This window comes from Scardinius erythrophthalmus, assembly GCF_964197995.2.
Source record: "Scardinius erythrophthalmus genome assembly, chromosome: 23".
Taxonomy (NCBI): Eukaryota; Metazoa; Chordata; class Actinopteri; order Cypriniformes; family Leuciscidae; genus Scardinius; species Scardinius erythrophthalmus.
In genome coordinates, this window is record NC_138243.1 from 19,469,967 (window position 1) to 19,490,865 (window position 20,899).

The 20,899-nt window shown below is 35.9% G+C and overlaps 1 protein-coding gene across 12 annotated transcripts in view; it reads left to right on the forward strand.

Annotated features, from left to right (window-relative positions):
• The window catches only part of dlg2 (discs, large homolog 2), a 243,638-nt gene that overhangs the window by 220,462 nt on the left and 2,277 nt on the right, over positions 1-20,899 (forward strand). For 10 of the 12 annotated variants that reach the window (XM_081354624.1, XM_081354629.1, XM_081354633.1 and 7 more), the window contains 8 exons: positions 8,648-8,824; positions 10,526-10,601; positions 12,762-12,861; positions 16,842-16,892; positions 17,011-17,112; positions 19,809-19,981; positions 20,265-20,374; positions 20,472-20,563. In XM_081354624.1, the coding sequence (XP_081210750.1) occupies positions 8,648-8,824; positions 10,526-10,601; positions 12,762-12,861; positions 16,842-16,892; positions 17,011-17,112; positions 19,809-19,981; positions 20,265-20,374; positions 20,472-20,563 (881 nt within the window). Of the gene's footprint in view, positions 1-8,647; positions 8,825-10,525; positions 10,602-12,761; positions 12,862-13,132; positions 13,179-16,841; positions 16,893-17,010; positions 17,113-19,808; positions 19,982-20,264; positions 20,375-20,471; positions 20,564-20,899 lie in introns of all 12 variants that reach the window. The other 2 variants (XM_081354630.1, XM_081354632.1) reach the window with 1 other exon arrangement.

Below are 20,899 nucleotides of genomic sequence, written 5' to 3' on the forward strand. Positions count from 1 at the left end.
GTTTCTGTCATTACAGATGGGATACTGATATCCCAACAGCCCCCTGATCATGTAAAAGTGGCATTAACGGTCTCTCCATGGCACTCTTGTTATGTTGGATTGATGTAGGATTGATGTGAACATCAGTGTGGTCTCTCTGGGCGATGAGACATGTTTCTAGCCTGAAGCAAGATATTTGTTAGACACACACACTTCAGGGGTTTGCGTGTGAACCAGTGGGGTATCTGAGTGAGTTGAGTCAGAATTCATCAGCGTCCACATTTCTTCTTACATACACACACACTCAAAGTAGCACAAGTCTCATGTGTGTGCTCTGATCCTAGATCCGCCAGGATTGGGGATCATGTGTTCTCTACACAGGAAGTCATACTGTTTTACATGACATTTAGAAGAGCCATTGATATTTAAAATCAGTAGGAAAGTGAACATCAGTGATCCATTATAGAAACCTCTCTTTGCAAATGTGTTCTCTCTTCTTAATTCAACAAAAGTTTGTGTGTGTGTGTGTGTGGTTGATAAGCTTTGTGACATCAACTGAAAAGGAAAGCTATTAGTATTTAGTTAGTCAGTTTGTTAGTCAGTTTGATATTTTTGATTACAATATAAAAGTAAATTGGGTACATTTTAATATCATGTTGATGTAAATAATATAACTTGATTTTGTTTGTCTATATTTCTGCATTATGCATTTCTCATTTGCAGATTTTATTCTCATAAATTAATCTTATTGTAGTAGTAGTTATTGTTAATAAAGTTTGTCCAATATTAATATTTTATAATCAAAAATGGAGATATGTGATAAATATTTAATATTTATTTCCTGGGGCTTCTAAACATTTTACCTCCTCCATAATACTGACTTTAGCTCAAGAAATTATTAAGAAGATAAACAGTATAATCAAAAGACCTGCGTGATATATTCCAGCCTCCAGGTTCACTCCAAACGTCCCATGCGTCAGCACTCTTTGGCTAGTCTGCCAAACAGCTGCTATGGTTCTCCCAGATATGTTTCACAATACAATCAGCAGAGCAGAGATTAGTTCTTGATTAGCTAGCGACAAGCAGCTGTAGATCCCCGATTTGGCTTTGTTATTGTGTGTTAGCTGGAAAATTTCAGCGCACCTGTGGAGATCCATTGTGATAAATAGCTCTCCTGTCAGCAATTATACACACACACACCTCCTCTCCTCATGAGGTACAGTACAGCATGCAGCACTCCTACAGCATTAAAAGATGCTCAATATCTCCTTCCCAGCTGCAGTCTAATGCCGCAGGCCCCCTCTGTGGGTGCTGGATAATTGTATTGTGCCGTAGCCAGTCATTTGGGCCGTAGAGCTGGCCGTGTTTGCAGAACACGGATGTCGGGAAGAGCAGAGACACAGGACATGAGACCTTATAAGGAGTCATTTATTTGCTACAGCACAGATCAGCTCACTAAAGTCGCCTGTTTTTTTAAGTATGTGGTTTTACTAATGCTGTACTTAGGGCTCGTATTATGGGTGTCATATGGAAAACTGGATTTTGTTAACTATTTTATCTCATCAAGTTATTGGCATTACAACCATGAGCATATTGCCGGACAAAATATGTGAACCATTGGATTTAACATAGATTTCTGCATACATTAAATCAATCACAATTACAGGCTTAAATAGGCTTATATAGCAACCAAACAATGGTGTTTTCATGTGTTGTTTTTTAACACACACTTTACTGTGAGCATTCATAGTATATGGTGGAAAATGTATGCGATTCAGCTAACCTGGAGTCCAACAGGACAGTGGATTTATCCATATAGCCATATTCAGCCATTTTTATTTATTTATTTATTAATTAATCTTTGTTCATTCATATGTAATGATATATCTGTTATTATGTGTTTCTGGTCTCCCTGGATAATTATCATCAGAATACATAGTTGAAATAATATTTTGTTTTCTAAAGTGCAGTACTTCTTTTGTGATGGATTTTAGTGTATATTCAGTTACCATTATTGTACTGATTTAATGTTTTTTTTTTTTTTTTTTTTGTGCTCTCTTGTCCATGCTGTCTAAATTTCCCCTTGGGAATAAATAAAGTTTTATCTATATCAATATCTAAACAATGAGACAAGATTTGAGGTGGTATATATATATATATATATATATATATATATATATATATATATATATATATATATATATATATATACTGTATATACATACTTTCTCCAGAAGCCAAGCACCAGCATTATTTTAGTATTATTTATATACTATTATAATATTTATTCATATTTTGAAGTAGCTTTTTTTTATATTTTTGTAATTTTGTTATGCTGTTATCATTGATTTCATTTACTTGCCAAGGCAACATTTATAATTTTCATTTAAGTTTTAATATTTTCATTTAGTGTCACCTTTTTTTTTATTACCAAAAAATATTTTTTATAGTTAAAATTTTTGTGAACAATAACAACACTATTGCTGTTAAGCACCCATATTTACATTTTTTCAATTTGCCTCATCCAGTAGTAATTTACATATAGAAAACAGCTTGCAAATCTGAGGGTCAGACATAGTACTGAAATTTTATTTGGTGTACAAAGACTAATATATAATATAATATATAATGTAAGTGTGTCTGAAGGAAAGAAACTTAAATACATACAATGCCTTTACAATACTGCAGTGAAGGAAGGAGATAGATGTGATGCTGAGTCTCCACAAACCTCTGCTCAGTCTGTAGAGAGGAAAAGAAAATTATGACAACAGTATCATTTCCAGTTTGCCTTCGAGCATTGAGATGCATTAAAGTTCATCTGAGATGAATGCAGAGGTGTGATCACTGTTGGCTGTGTACTATGAATAGAAAGCACATGGCAATGTAAAAGCAATGCATGCATGATTCCATTCACACACTGACTGATCAGATGAGTCAGTTATTGAGTGATTTTCCTCAATCAGCATGTTTCAGTGTTTCTGTCACAATGAATCAACATCACAATTTCTCTAACGTGGAAATGTGTTATGTGTGTGTGTGTATTTGTGTGTGCGCTGCTTATTTCTCCACAAAGTGTTCTCTGTGTCCCTCTGCGGTAGCATTTACATGTAACCATAACAACACCCTTCCTTTCTGTGATCAGAGAAAGAAATATACATCGCCTCATCCCGTTCATTAAGCAAGAAAGTCCTGTGTGTGTGTGTGTGTGTGTGTGTGTGTGTGTGTGTGTGTGTGTGTGTGTGTGTGTGTGTGTGTGTGTGTGTGTGTGTGTGTGTGTGTGTGTGTGTGTGTGTGTGTGTGTGTGTGTGTGATTTTTCCAGTGCAAATGTAAATTTCAGAATATAAATTGCAAAGTTGTCGTGGTTTGATTTATTTTGTGAGAAGTTGGCTGTGTTGTGTCTATGGACTGCGACTATATAGATTTTTATTCATTTCTTTTTTAAAACACTGCAAATAATATCATGAATATTGATGTTATGTTCATGTGGTGTTGTTGTTTTTAGTTTAGTTATCCAGATTATGTTTAGCAGGAAAGTATGCCCACGTTCTTGTCCTGACCTAATATGTATGTTATTTTTTAATAAGCCAAGATTGCAAATGATCAATTCAGAACTTTAGAAACTACTCAGTAAAATTTAACAACCACATAGGAAGACCCTGACAACCACCATGAAGGTGGACTCTTTTGACTTTGACCGGTAAGTGTCCATCCTAACATTGTGACGGAGACGGAGAGCACTAACAATCACCTCTCCCATTTTTCTTCAGAAATTGTAAAAATGTAGTTATAACATAAAATCCACAGTTGCTGCAGTGTATGTAATTCACTCTTGCAAATGTCACCTAGGCTCCTGTTATTTCACTAGCCCAAGCTCTTATTGTCATGAGGCCACTGATTTACACATACAGATAGCACTCTACTTTACTCTCAGGGGGCTTTTAAACCACATTTCTCTGTTACAAGCAAAAGCACCACATTATCTACACCTTTGCCAGCACTCTGACACTTTCTGCTAGTTTGTGTGTTGTAGATGTAATGCTTTTTTTCCCCTTTTGCCATGCTGATGGCTTCAGCTTTTATCTCAATGCTTAGCAAATACTACACTAAAAAAAATTTCAAGGACTGAGGCAGCACTTACTCAAATTATATTACAGACATTTTCAGGTGTGAAAAAATGCTGTCCATGAGGTTCACCACCCATGGATGTATCCTTTTCTGCTGAGCACAGAATATTACACACATACCTGGACTATTGCACCGAGATTCAGCCCTGCAGCTCTACTGAAAACCCACACAATAAATCACAAGGCAGATCACTCAGGGGCGAATTCAGTTCACTAAACAGTTTCGGCACTTTTGCATGCAGTATTTCAGCACTAAGCCAGACTCAAACCAGTGTAGCTATTGTTAACTAAACTAAAATCATTTTCTTTATCTGAAATAAAGTATAAATGTTAGATTAAAAACTTAGAAATTAGTTATTTAAAGTACTAATGAAAAATAAAAAAAATGTGTGTGCGTGAGTGGAACCTTTAGTTCTTTCATTGGGTAGTTTATAAATCCATTTCACTGCTGAATTCTTTACAGACATGATTTTGTTCTATTTATTATCGTAAGGGCACATAATGCTCCGCAGTGAGCATTTTTCAGTATGTGTAATGTGACAGTAAATTTGAATTTTTGTCTGCAGACTGCACTAGCACATGCTGTTTTTTGGAAGTGTCTCGAGAAGCATCATTGCCGTAATGATGCCATGGAGGGATGGATTCACTGTAATGGGATGAGAACCTGCCAGCATACAGACATATATAAAAATATTATTTATCTGCACTGTACGTAGCTTGCAGTTTCCATAACAACCGCAATGTCTTTGTTGGCCGATGATAGGGAACATGTGCTTTTTTCCCTAGGCATGTGTTCCAATGTGTGTGTGTGTGTGTGTGTGAGTTATTTATGTTTTATACTTTAATGAAGCAGGGGTTAATGAGGACATTGAATATAATACTTTGTTCGTGTGCAGTGCTGATCATTTCTTTGCTCTCATTACAGTTTGTCTTTTGTAATGGATCCGTAATGGTGACTTGCCGCCATTACACTGCACATTATTGCTTGCTTTTAGAAATAATGTTGCACCAGTGACTGCAGTGACCCTAACGGGCCTATTTGCAACATCACATGACTTTTAGAGCGGTTTGTGCTAAAATACAGCTGGAAGTGCAGATCAGTTGTCAGAAAATTGTGTTTAATGTGGAATAATACATGCTTAATAAATTATATCTGTGAGCCTAAATGTTTCATCCATTAGAGTAGCATATGTGCCAAACTTTATGTGCAACCCATCAATTTTGGCGTGCAGTTATCTGCTCACAGCAGTGCAGTATGGGTAGCTGGTGTACTTTTTCATTGATTTCATCCTTGGGATGATATTGATCACCAGCACAAGATGCAGAGAAATTATTTATGTTTCTTAATAAATTATTTATTATTTAGTTTTAGAATGACCTTTAAAATATGTTCAGTTTTACATTTAGATATACATTTGACTGCTGACAATTCAGCTTTGCATCACAGGAATAAATTGCATTTTAAAATATATTTAAAAAAGAAAAAGTATCTTAATATATTATATATTTTAATAATTCAGTGTTACTGTTTATTGTAATTTTGATCAAATAAATGCATCCTTGGTAGGCATAAGAGACTTCTTTCTAATACATTAATACAGAAATCTTATTGACCTCAAACTTTTGAATGTTAGTGTATATAATCTAATGTTTCATAAATCATTTTAACCACAGTTATAATACCTATTTATATTCAAGCAAGGATATTTCACATATTAACACATGTGCATGGTTTAACATTTGATTTAACATTTCATCTGTTTTTAATCCATTAAACTTTTTAAATTAAAACCTTAAATAGGTAAATCTTATAATCATACAACATTTATGAGAACATTGAAAGCTGTAAGAGAATTTTCTATAACACTTTATTTCAATGGTCATCTTTAGACATTCTACTATTAGTAACTTTGCAACTACATGTCAACTAACTCTCATTAGAGTATTAGTAGACTGTCTGCTTAATATTTAATATCTGCTAACTCTTTACTTTGTTGCTCCCCCAACAGACATTCTGCTAACTCTAAGTATATTTGCAACTACATGTCAACTTATTTTACTAACCCGAACCCTAACACGTAACCCTAACCTAACAGTCTACGAATTCTCTAATGAGAGTGTAGTTCAACATGTAGTTGCACAGTTACTTATATTTAGTACAATGTCTAAAGTGGACCATCAAAATAAAGTGTAACAGAATGTTCTCTGGCAGCTGTGGATTTTGCAGGGAAAATGTCACCCGGCGGAATGACATCATTCGCTCCTCTTTTGATTTCATAACAGTTTTGTCTACATCTCATTTGTGCCATCTGCATTATAGGCTTCCAGAACAGATGTATTGTCATGGTTACAAAAGGCAGTATAAAGGAAAGGTGAAGTGACTGCTTGCATTGAACAGAGACGACCGGGGCTTGTGTTCTAGTGTTACTTGTTTTTGTTTTTTTTGTCTCTCTCTTTTTATGTGAGAGCTTTTATCATGGCTGAATATGCAGTAGAGCTGTTAAGTGTGTGGTATCATTGCAGCATTTCATTTAGGAACAGCGTGTTCTAAAAGGCAAAATGGCTTGAATAAATGCCCCCTTTTTTGTTGTTATCGGACATCCACTTTATGTGTTGTGCTTACATTTTCATCAAGGGGTCAAAGTTCAGTTTGGTTTTTTTTTAGTTACCTCCTGCTGGTAGATGCTGTAACTACACCATCAGTATCATTTGTTATTGATTGCCGTTCAGTAGCTGTAATTTTGTGCAAAAAATACACATTTTATAAGCATTTGGAGTTAGGAAGAAATGCTAATGCTAACATAGTTTTCTCCAGGTCTCCTTTTTCACCTTCATTCTCATTGACCCAAACTGAATAAGAATGCTGGTCTGCATTAAAGGATTTCTGCTAGGCTTGCAGTGACTAAACGCACCTGAAGGAACAAGTTTAAAGGCCATTATTGTGGTTATCCCTTGTATTGTGTACTTAGCTGGGCAGGCCTATAGGACACTGTGACAGCCTGTCTGTTCTTTTGTGTACACATGTGCCTGAGCTATAGTGCTTCCTTTTACTGTGTTTCATTGCTTGATCATCCACACTGCCCTGCTGGAGAGAGATAAGCAAAACAGCCTGGAACATTTTCGCAGGTAAAGATTGAGAATGTAATCAAAAGCACAAAAATAAAACAAAACAAATGTTACCTTTCCACCTAATTTTTGAAGTGCATACTAAAGATCGGTAGGTGACTCCAGTTCACATGCTTCCCCCTTTTATTATTTTTTTTTTTTTTCAGCCCTCCTTTTATCTGGTCTTTGAGCCTGGATCATCAGTGTAAAATCTGCTCCCTAAATAGAGTGGATTGTGTTTGTGTCTCTTTCTAAGGATGAGTACATGAATCAAGTTTTTTTCTTAACGCTAGCCTGTCTCTCCAGATAGTGCTTCTTCATATGAAGATGAATGAGAGGTTTCTTCTTTCGCCGCACAGTGATTCACCCACTTCAGACGGCAGGAGCGAGTCGTAAACTGTGATCGCCTTTGAAAGGGCTTCACATATCTGTGCTTTTCTCTTAGTGGAGGGTTTCTGTTTTGTGAAGTAGCTGAGATTTCTCTGTCAAAATAATGTGAAAATTTTCATATATGACTATATTTCAAGGTTTGTGGCATCTGAGAAAGACCTAAATTCCATATGCACTACCATTCAATAGTTTAGGGTTGGCAAGATGTTTTAATGTTTTTTAAAAGAAGTCTCTTATGCTCACCATGACTGCATTAATTCGATCAAAATACAGTAAAAACAGTAATATTGTAAAATATTATTACAATTTATAAAATTGTTTATCCCTGTGATGGCAAAGCTGAATTTTCAGCATCATTACTCCAGTCTTCAGTCACATGATCCTTCTGAAATCATTCTAATATGCTGATTTGGTGCTCAAAAAACATTTACCGTATGTTATTATTATCAATGTTGAAAACAGTTGTGATGCTTAGACCCCAAACTTTGAACCGGTAGTATATATTTTTGTGATTTTATGTATTTTACCATATTTTTATGTTATTTTTGGCTTTTTGTAAGTGGACAGGAAGTGATAGGTAGAAAGGGCAGACATTTTCTGAATTAATTATTTGTTCAACTTTCATTTTTAAAACAGACTGAATAATGCCACACTAGTCTTACCCCACAGAAATATTAATATAATATGATGTTGGCTGTAATATGATATGATGCAAGCCCTTCCAGGCTTGGCAAGAAAAGTGACTGCAACCACTTGTAGATTTATATGTTGATGGAACGGAGCATTCGGTTGTTGTTTTAATCCGTCATATCATACCATAATTCTACACAAACCCACACACCACTATGATATGAGCTACCGTGGCTAGTGTCACTTATTGTACCCCTCACAGTCGTATCTGCACATTTCACGCACGCTGTTTTCCAAGGAGTCAGCCGTTGCTGCTTTAGTGACAGATTTGAGTTACTGTTTTAGTGACAGATGGATGTGAAATGTTGCGCAAATTTGTCAGGTCTGTAAAACTGACTTTATGTGTGTGTCTCTCCAGGGCTCTGTTCGACTACGAGAGAGCGAAGGATAGTGGTCTGCCCAGTCAGGGTCTCAGTTTCCGATATGGAGACATTCTCCATGTCATCAATGCATCTGATGATGAGTGGTGGCAGGCCAGGAGAGTGACGCCAGAAGGGGACAGTGAAGAGATGGGTGTCATCCCCAGCAAGAGAAGGTGAGTTTCATGATTTCATGATGATTTAATATTTATATTGCATTGTTTTTTTATAATTAATTGCTCTAAATTAACATGTGTGACAGGCCTAGTTCTAATTGTTACCCTACTGCCCTATATTTAAGTTGGCTCTTTAAAGGGAACATACAATGGAAGAAAGAATTTTTCTTTCTTCTCCGATATAAAAGAGTTCAATACACTATGTGCATAATAAGCAGTCTTAAAGGTACAGGAGCAAAAGTCTGTTTGGTTTGAAAGATCAGGTGAAAAATGATCATGTAAAACTAAATTAGAAGTGTTTTGGTTGTTTCAGATTGTATGTACACTACCGTTTAAACATTTCGATTTGGTAAGATTTTTAATGATTTGTTTTAATGCTCTTCAAGACTGCATTTTTTATATATAATAAAACCTTAAAAACAGAAATATTGTGAACAATTACTACCATTTTAATTAACAGTTTTAATATTTCAAGATATACAGTGCTATGCATAAGTTTAGACACCCATGCTAAAGTTGACTAAAAAGAGGAATAAAAAATCATCTTTTGGTAATTGAACTTAATGCCTTAATTTAAAAAATTAGGAAAAATCCAACCTTTAAGGACACCAATTTTCTGTGTGAATGAATAATGTATCGTAAATAAATAAATGTTCTTCCTTGAAATACAGGGTGCATAAGTTTGGACACCCCTATGTTAAATTCCCATAGAGGCAGGCAGATTTTTATTTTTAAAGGCCAGTTACTTCATGGATCCAGGATACTATGCATCCTGATAAAGTTCTCTTGGCCTTTGGAATATACCTAGAATCTCTAGAAATACCTAGAGATTGGCATGGAGTATTTTCCATAAGATCATCTCTCAATGCAAATCAAACCAGCTATTAGGCTAACTGAAATAAAACCATGCCAATCTCTAGGTATGGTGAAGGCTATGTGATGATGTGGGGCTAATTTAATTCCAAAGGCCAAGGGAACTTTATCAGGATGTATAGTATCCTGGATCCATGAAGTAACTGGCCTTTAAAAATAAAAATCTGCCTGGCTCTATGGGAATTTAACATAGGGGTGTCCAAACTTATGCACCCTGTATTTTAAGGAAGAACATTTATTTATTTACGATACATTATTCATTCACAAAGAAAATTGGTGTCCTTAAAGGTTGGATTTTTCCTAATTTTTTAAATTAAGGCATTAAGTTCAATTTCCAAAAGATGATTTTTTTATTCCTCTTTTTAGTCAACTTTAGCATGGGTGTCTAAACTTATGCATAGCACTGTATTTTATTGATGTGAGGCAATGCTGAATTTTCAGCATCATTACTCCAGTCTTCAGTGTCACATGATCCTTCAGAAATCATTCTAATATGCTGATTTGATACTCAGTTATTATGTTGGAAACAGTCGTGCTGCTTAATATTTTTTTGGAAACTGTTATACTTTTTCAGGATTTAGTGAAGAATAAAAAGTTAAAAAGAACAGCATTTATTCAAAATATACTTTTTTTCTAACAATATAAATCTTTACTATCACTTTTTATCAGAAATCATTCTAATCATATCTGCTGATTTGGTGCTCAATAAATATTTCTAATAACTGTTAATGCTGAAAACAGTTACAATATGTTTATGAAAACCGTACAAATGTAGTGCAAGTACATTAGTTAAGTGTTTCACTGACTATGTCTCTATTCCTGTGACAGGGTGGAGAGAAAAGAGAGAGCTCGTCTGAAGACGGTTAAATTCAATGCAAAACCCGGTAGCCTCGATTCTAAAGGGGTAAGTGTTCTATTTGACTTTAAGTCAGTGCCAACATCCGAAATTCTGTTCGCCCCAGTTTTCAGGTATAAACAGGAAGGGCCCAGCGATTTATTGACAGTTTAGACACAGTTCACCTGCAGCCCCTGTCGTGTCTCTTCACTCATCTCTCTTCAGTCTATCCGGTTTAGTTTCTTTCGTTCCCTGTCATCTTCAATTTACTTTTCCATTTCAAGTGGTGCTGGTGGGTCAGTCAGTCAGAATGGAAGTGTGTGTGAGAGACTGTCCTCGTGCCGCAGTGTGACAGCTCACTCTGAGCTCTCAGCATCAGTACTGCAGCACAACCCAACAGGCGCTCACTGAAACAGCCTCAGTATTATGTCTGTACATAGATGTCTCTTCATCTTTTATGAGATCAGTATGGTAAGGTCATCTGTAGTAAATAATTATTATGTGTGTATTTGAGAGAGGTAATTGAATCAAACTGAAGGATGTATTTTTAGTTCGGCACCCAACCGCAGAGCCGTTCAGGGTTTCAGCCTCACAATTGTATCCATAGCAACATCACAGCCAGCCCTGCAAATTTCAGTTTCTTCCTTGTCTTTTGTTTCTTTTCTTTTTTTTTCTTTTTTCCCTCTCCCTCTGTCTTTTAAAGATGAGGAGAGGGGTGGGGATGTTGGCACTGATGGATTACTTGAGGATTTTGTCGTGTGGTTTTGTCTTTGTGTTCAGTTGCACCAACTTGTGTATGTATCATTTCAGGTTTATGATTCATAGGATGTCAGTGTTGATTAAAAATGCATTGATTAGAAGTGTTTATATGCCTTATAATAGGGAGAATTAGTTAGGTGAAAGTTATGAATATTCCCTTTAATCACTATCAGGGGTACAATTGGTTTATTTCGTACAGTGTACTGATATATTAAAATAGGTAAAAACCACAAAATACACACAAAAGCATTTAAATCAAAATTATATTTATTGCCAAACATTTAAGTATGAATCTCATTAAGAAATGTCTAGGTTATGTTTCACCCACAAATCATTAAAAAAATGATTTGCATAAAGGAAATGAAACCTATTTTAGAACCATTGCAATTCATAATAATTAAGCATAATACTCCTGATTGTATTGCTGTAATCAATCTCATTCTAATTAACATATCACATTCTGACAATTATTTTTATTAAAGCATTATTAAGTTCAGGATAAAAAATACTAATACAACTTACAACTATACATACTTTAAAAATACATACTTTACAACTTAAATATTTACTGTTTTTCTTTATTTGTTTCTTATTGAGTTTTGCATCACATTATTAAGAACTGAATTACGTTATTCAATGGCGTTTCAATAACATTTTAAATTGTAATGGTTCTAAAATAGACTTGATGTAATATAAGTCATATAGATCTTGGGGTGAAAGATGATGTGGACATATCCTTGATGGGTTCCACCATTATAGATTAATCAGGAAAATTATGTTCATATCAGGCAGCATATTGAGCACAGGTTCACATTTAGAATCACCCCAGGCACATATATGTTACCTCATTTGTTTTTTTCAGCATTTTATAACCATTTTAAAAACAGTTCACCTTCAGAAAATCATAATACTACACATAAGCAGCACAAATTTTGCCCCTTTGATCAGCATGTCACCCTGTCAGGAGTCCTGCATGCTTAATATTTGAATAGGAGTTTATTTTTTTAAGTCCCCTTTGCCTTTGCATGGCACTAAACCAGCTTCAGTTGGCCTTTTTTTATCATTGTTTACCTCCGTTGTATGTTCATTTCTACTGATCATGTTTTGATTTGAATACATTTGAGCTGTCTAAGAATAGCTCAGGTGCTGTGACGTCATGGACAGCAGGGTTTGGATCAGCCTTCACAACAAACAAAGACCACCTATTCAGGATCATCCAAGTGCTTTCAGCTCTAGCCAAAAATAATGCAATTCCCTTGGTACAAATAAAAACCTATTTAAAATGGGTGAATTGCTCATTTGATTTCATTAACGATCCTGACCATGAAAACAGAATGATACAATTTGATATTTGGTTGTTTCCTGGCTGCTGTCCCTCACGTCTAGTTCCGGTCGTTGTGTTGTTTTTGTCAGCATGTTTGTGACAGCGTTTAGAGCCCCCTGTTTGCACCATGCTCTCTCTCCGCACAGTCATTCAGTGAAAAACGTAGAAAGAACTTCATCTTTTCACGCAAGTTCCCTTTCTACAAGAACAAGGACGCCGACGAGCAAGACGGCAGCGACTCGGAAAGTAAGTAGCCACAAACGCACGTGCACTCTGACACGTAGGTACATAAAAACAGCACATGCTCACACAAACGCATCCTCGGGGTGAGGTGAAAGGTCTAGGTGTGTGTAGGTAGCTCCAGGAAGCCCATGCCCTCCTTCTTCTGCTGGCGTTTCTCCCCGCTCCACCAACAACCTTACTGTCTCTCTCTCTCCCTCTGTCTCTCTGTCTCCCATTCTTTCATCTCTCTTCGTCTCTCTCTTTCTCCGCCCCCCTGATCGGCTGTGTGGTGTAGGACATCTCTGGAATAGGGGAGGACGGGTACGGAGCAAAGACACTGAGTAAGTGTGTTAAGGAATGGACCCAATACCCCTCTCCCAACCACACATGTAACATTTCAGTTCAGATTTGTTCTTTTCTGTTACGTCAACGACAGACCTGTCTGCATGTCAGAATACTAATGTATGTTGGTCTACAGGTTTCAGGGATTCCTGCATTATCATCCTTAGGTTTATGTGGTAGCTAAAATGTTGCATGAACGTAACACGTGTGAGAATAGTTTGTCAAATGTTGTTCGTTTAGTTTGTATGTCAAGACTGTTGTGCTGTTTTCTGATGTTTAGTCTTGCATTGCTGGAAAAGGTTTATTCTGGCTAAAAATTATGAAACGTAAATTGAACAGTTTTGTTTTGATTGTATGTCTTGTTTAGGGTGGGTTTGTCAAATATAAATGCTACAATAAAAGACACATAGAAGTGATAAATTCTGATTATCTTACAGACATGATTCAAAACAAATCAGAATATGCAGTTCTGTTCATAGATATCTATGCTACTTTCTAGTCCTTTGTCTTTGTCTTTTATGATGTCTCTGCAGTGCTGTGCCAAATGTTGTCTTGTGGTTTTGACAGTGTTTTATGTTCACATCAGGAGCATTTAGCTAAAACTGTTATTAAAATATGGTTTTAAGGGAATGAGGAAATCCACATCAGTCAAACAGAATATTTAGCATTATTCTCAATGAATTAATATGTATTTGTGCCAAGATATAATCCATAGAGAGGGGAAGAAAATGTTGTTCACAGCTTATGTATAAGTAAATACAGCTTGATCAGAATAGAGGATATTTCTTTTGGGTTGAACATGTTCATCTCTCTTTCTCGGGACTGGGTCCCTAATTTAATCTTCTGTGTCTAATTTTATTTTATGCTTGAAACTCAAGTCTAATTTTGTCCAATACAACCAACTTAGACTGTCAGAGTTTATAGCGAGCCCCTGATAATGATCTTCTAGACTTGTTAAAAACTAGAACGTACTGTTATAAGAAAGTTACTGAGTAACATGATGACTTTAGGTCAGGTTGTTGGAGATAGTACTGTAGTCCAGCTCCAAAACATTAGCTGTCAGGTTTTGAAGTCATCTTGAGAGTGGCAGGTTTCCAGGCCGAGTGTGTATTCAGAGCCTGGATGGATGAGCTTGTCACATTGGACAGATTAGGTTTTGCTATATAATTGTCATATTGCATGATGCTCTTCTAGACAGCCATAGAGTGCCAACGTCAACATAATGAAATATGACTTGTTTGTTTCCCCTTGGCCGGTAAACAGGATTTGTGGCTTTTATTTAATTTATTTTGGAAATAGACCCACTTGATAACGTGCTGATGAAAATGATATGTACTGTCAGAAAGAATCTTTTCCAGTTTGTTTCATTTTAGAAAGAGATCAGTTTTAGCCATAGCAACTTTAAGTTGAAACATTTCAGAGTTACATTTCAAGAAACGTTTAATTAATATGAATGATTTATTTTATTTTTTTAAAGAAAGAAATACTTTTATTTCGCAAGGACGCATTAAATTGATTAAATGTGACAGTAAAGACATCATTGTATTCATCAAAGAATGCTGGAGAAAAGAAAATGTATTACAGTTTCCACAAAAATATTTAGCAGCACAGCTGTTTTCAACATTGATAATAGTAAATGTTTCTTGAGCATCAAATCATCTTATTAGAATGATTTCTGAAGGATCATGTGAAACTGAAGACTGGAGTAATGATGCTGAAAATTCTGCTTTTCATCACAGGAATAAATGAAAACATTTTAAATTGTTTTCATATTTTATAATATTATAATTTAATAATTAATAATTTATAAGTTTTACTCTGTTTGGACTGTATTTGATCAAATAAATGCAGCCTTGGTGAGCATAAGGGACTTCTTTCAATGTTTTTTCTAAAGTCACCATGTCTCATTCATCTGATGTTAGTACAAGCATAATTATTAAGTCAACCTTATTTTGCAACACGGAAGTAAACTACTTTCTGTGACTGTACGAGACTTTAGATTAATTTGCCACTGTAAGTAAAAAAAAAAAAAAACTAGAAAAATAACAAAGTGCAGTAAACGATAAAACTATTTGTGATACAAACCATTGGTTTATAATTACGACAAAACATTAAAATAATATAATAAGAAATATCAATTTGCAACAACAAGCAGCATAACAAGCTGTTTTGTACAGCTAAAATAACTGAAAGTGGATCCCACTGGGAAGCCTTGCACAGTCAAGTTACAAATGGTCATGCCTGCTCTTAAAAAATAGGTGGATAGTCGGCGCCGATGGCCTTGTGGTCAGCGCGTCGACATGTAGCACCGCTGCGCTCGGGTGGCCCAAGTTCGAGTCATGGACCTTTCCCGATCCCGTCCCCCGTCTCTCTCCCATCTCGCTTCCTGTCCACTCTATACTGTCCTGTCACAATAAAAGGCAAAAATCACCAGAAAAAAACAATATACAAAAAAATGTATTAATAAATAAGGTGGATAGCTGGCTCCATATTAGGTGCAGAGGGCAAAGGTCACTGTCTGGTCTTACAAGATGATGTATAATCTGTCTCCACCAAAAGCTCCAGGCATTGATCAAACCCACATAACCTTGTTTAAAATCCTCACAGATGCTGTCATCTTGACTGCTGTTTAATGCATAAAACTCGTCCTTTCCTTTCCTGCCTACCTACATAGGCAGCTGCCTTCTAACCACCATGACTGATTTTTAGTGCTCTACATAACCATCCATGTGAGACTCAACTTGCAATAGCATTTGATATATCCCCTTTTTACCAAATTTTAAAAGCAAAATTAAGTTTCCTACCTTTCAGAACAGCCTTTGTGTTGTGGGTCTACATTTGATGCCTTAAAATTCTGCCTCTGTAGGCAGCTCATTAGGTTGTTGAACAGAGCTTTAGAGTGTGCTTTGTGTTTGTAAGGCTGTATATAGACATAATCCATTCTGTTTATGGCAATAGCTACAACAATAGAGGCCATCTAGCTTTTCCACAGCATTTAAATTGTTTTGGGTAAGAGTGGAGCACTACACAGTAGCTGATTCATGCGTGATTCATTCTGTATAGTTTAATGTTACCACTTCCAATGAGAGAAATTAAGCTCTGCCTCAGAATAACACTCAATCCTATCTGGGTTTGAATCGATGGATAATAGCCATATAGTGTTCCTGCGGCAGCCTGCTTCTGTTCGTCCCAGGGCTAAAAATAAACTACTCTGGCAACTTGAAATCCCTGTGTGCACAGACTACCTCAAAACTAGCGTCACATTGGACCTGCGTTCCCATAATTGTACTTATATATTCAATTAGTATTGTCACTGTCTGAAACGTCAGTCTCATCCGTGATTAAATTGCTTTTCTGTTGTCCATCATCATCCCAAAGCCTTTCTGCCAATCCCTTTAATCTCCCAAATGAGCGCTAACTCAATTTTGCCACTGTTTTTCATTTTTCTTTTTTTTAAAGCAAATGTCCTTGTCAACAAGTACGTAATGACATTACATGCTCAGTAACTCATTTACACATCCACTCGAGCTGCACTCTGAGAGGCGAGACCTTGGTGAAGGGCACATCAAATGTGTCTCGATCACTGGCGTTCTACAGAAAGCAAGCTGAGTCCCATCACAACCACCCACCCCACTGAGTATGTTTCTCTGTTCTGTTTCCAGGGAGTCAAGAGGAACTGATCCTCTCGTATGAGCCTGTCATCAGACAAGAGAGTAAGTGCTTCTCCACTGTCTCTCATGCTTGGACTGTATGAAGTTCTGTATAAGTGTAAATACACTACGTGATTGATGTTCAATTTGTTTGTTTTTTCTGTATTATCTGTTTGAACAGTTAATTACGCCAGACCAGTTATAATTTTGGGGCCCATGAAGGACAGAGTCAACGATGACCTCATCTCCGAGTTCCCGGACAAGTTTGGGTCATGTGTGCCACGTAAGTACCCTACAGAGATCTTGTGGTTCTTGCCCAGGTGGTTAGATTATCAGATAAACTAATCTCCTGGTGGATCTTTCATTAATTATTCATTTTTCATCTTTAGAATGCACAAATTAACCTTCAGTAGAGGCTGACTCAACTACACTCTCAAAAGAGCCTAAATGAGCAATACTGTATTGTGTTATTCTCACTGGTGCCGTTATAAATTTCAACTGGAGTGTTAAAAAAACCTCTGGCCAAGGTAGTTTGTAATTATGTTCAGTAGTCTTGGGGGTTTTTAAGCCTTTGTGCTGATAGTGGTACTGGTGGGATTCATCAAAATGAGATGGTAAGGTAAGTGACCTGACCATAAGAGTCCGTGGTGTTCCCTACTGCCCCACAGTGCTCATAACTATTGCTGTGCAGTTCCTGAAACTCATTTCATTGTGCTGTGACTATGAAATCACTTACTTCAAGGTCTGCTGATTAACAAATTTCAACTACCCTTACGAAAACTAAGTTTATTCAAGTATTCTGTTAGTATACTTCTTTAAACTAAAAATAATAAAGTATACTTTCAGTCTACATTTTATATACTTCTAAAAAATATACTTTATTTACTTCTCAGAAATATACTTAAAATTACACTTAAGTGTACTTGACTTATTCTGAGAGAAAAGTCCAAGTATATTTGGCCCATGTCTTTTAAAATTTTCTAACATGAAATAGCCAGTCAAATAAAGGCTTTTTATTAATTTCTAAAAGAAGAGTGCCTTGGATTTTCTTCTATTATTATATTTGGCCTGTACTTGAACTCAATCTTTTGATCGAGATATACTTAAAAGTATAATTAAGTATTCAAAGTATTCTTGGCTTGTAGTTGTGTTAACTCTTTTGATCGAGTAGCCTATTAAATATACTTTTTTTTACATAGTTTTTCATATACAGTCTTATGAAATGTACGTTGTTTGAAAATATTGATTAGAATATTGATATAAAAACAGATATGTTTCTAATTCTGCGTATCTGAATTTTTGTGTAGGCTAGTCCACTGGTAGTGTACATAGGAATTTAATTCTACTTTACTCCCCACCATTGACTGAATTTTCCAGCTATCCATGTTTTCACTGTTATACGGTAGGGGGCGCTATGACACATCTTCTAGTACAGAATCTCTGGATCAAAACACAGGAGAAGAAGCTGAAACAAGTGATAGAAGATTGCTCACTTAAATTTAAAATAACGTGATCATCAAACATTAAACAGCGTGTAAATCAAAACTGCTTAATATTACCAAATGAAATGAAACGTAGCCCATGAAGAGAAAACAAGCTTTGGGGGTGTTGGACTCGATCTACTCCATCTGTGTTTTGATCATTGTTCTGAATCTGATCAAGGCGTAGTCTTTGACAAAAATGTAATTTTCTCAACTTTAAAATGTTGCCTTTCTTTATGAAACTTACTGACATTCAAGTGTTGATTAAAAAAGGATGCAGGAAGCTAATAAAATGTTTTTAAAATTAAAGTACAGTTAAAGGTATTTTTCAAGTATAAAAAATAATATCTACATTTGAACATAGTAGTATACTGCAAGTGCAAAAATAATATATAAATTGTGAACTATAAGTATAATATTATGTTCACTTAAAGAAAACTTACAAGTATACTTGCAGTATAAACTACTAAACTAGTAGTTTACTGAGAGTACACTTCAGTGTGTACTTTCATTAACTAAAAAATGTACTACTAAACTAAGTAGTTTACTACTCTTACAATTATTGTACACTTAAACGTATACTTTGGGCCAATTTAGTCCCAAGCAGTTTTGAAATAGTACACTTACAAGTTTACTTCAAGTACACATTGATATTAGTATACTTACTACATAAAGTATACTTAAAAATATACTTGAACATTACTTAAGTATACTTCATAAAATTAACTTGAAGTATACTTCTTTTTCTTAAGGGTTGGTCACTTTATTGTGATGTTTTCTGAAGTTATAATTGGTCTAAGTAAATACAAAACCCAATAAAAGTTCTTCGAGCAAACCTTGAAAGTAACACTTTGTAACCCACACTTTGTAAGATTTTTTATAATGTTTTTGGAAAAGAGCTTTGTTGTCTTATGCTATAGATAATAACCAAAAAAAATTACAACATTGTGGAGGTTTTCATCTCAAACCCAAAGGGGAATAAAGATCCTATATCATTCTCATAGTTTGCTGATGAGTGCCACAGAGCTCTTTCATGTTTTCCATCTTGAACACTTTATTTATTGTTTGTTTTTCAGTTTTTCAGACTTTTATTTAACCATTTTTGTTTATGTTCATAATTTTAAAAAAGCGGCTAACAGTTCTGATCAAGAAGGTAAGTGAGATTATTAGTCTGCAGTGAGCAAGATATAAGTAGAAAATGTAACAGCATCAGTCTTTCCCTGTAGTATACAGTTCATCCAGTCAGTGGGATCTACGGGTATTTCCGCTTAGCTTACTGCTGCTGTTTTATCTCTTAGTATGTCACCCCAATAGCTAGAGATATCATTTTTTTATTTATGAAAGTAGATTTGCCCTCTGCACTCCGACATCTTATGGTATTTCTCATGAACGTGTATGTAGATAATAAAGTTGATGATTTCCCATTTTTATGTGTTGTAGAACTGATTACCCAAGTATTATAAAACTAAAGCCTGGATTTTTTTTAAACCAATCTCAGATACTACCAGATCAAAGCGGGATTATGAAGTGGATGGGAGAGATTATCACTTTGTGAACTCACGAGAGCAGATGGAGAAAGACATCCAAGAGCACAAGTTCATCGAGGCTGGACAGTACAATGACAATCTGTACGGAACCAGCGTCCAGTCAGTCAAATATGTGGCTGAGAGGGTCAGTAGTTGCTATGGTTTTACGACCACAACATTGCCATGAAATCTGCTTACTAATGTGGATTTTACAATTTGGGATGCCTAGCTAGTTTAACATGTTCCAGAGATGCACAGTACTCATGAGTACTTTGGTAGAGTGTCTTGATATGTTAGGGGCCATTTCCTTGCTGAACATCTCAAAGGCCAACACTTGTCCTTGTGTCGTTGAATGTGTTCTTTGTGAACGGCCCCTTGCTCTACTGTTCAGCTTCCCATCATTTAGCAAGTCTTTATTGCTTTTCTAGGGAAAGCACTGCATACTTGACGTGTCTGGGAATGCCATAAAACGACTACAAGTAGCACAACTCTACCCCATTGCCATCTTTATAAAGCCTAGATCCATGGAGTCCTTAATGTAAGTTTATTAATAGTATTAATTCAATAAATAATACAAATTCCATTGCGCTCAGACTCAAAGGGATTGATACATTTCTAAACCCTTTGCGTTTCAGGGAGATGAATAAGAGGTTGACGGAGGAACAGGCCAAAAAGACATATGACCGTGCCCTGAAATTGGAGCAGGAGTTTGGCGAGTTCTTCACAGGTAACAGTAAAGTTCCTAATCCATCGAGAGGACCTGAGCGGCACCTTCACGCTCAGAGGTTGTCCAATATCACCTCATTTGCATATTCTGATAGTCTGTTGCATATGCATTACCTCAGAGGCCAACCATTGCAGCTTGTTCCATCCATCATATTTGACAGCAGAGCCACGGAGCTGATGCTTTTCTCCTGAGTGAAACACATCAACTTTCTCTTAAAATATGCATTAGCCTGACCCCTGTGAGTGTATGGAGGAATATGAAAAAGAGCTTAGCGACATAACGATTCATTTGAGGACATTTTGAACCCGTGTGACAATGCTGTTGCTTTATTTTTTT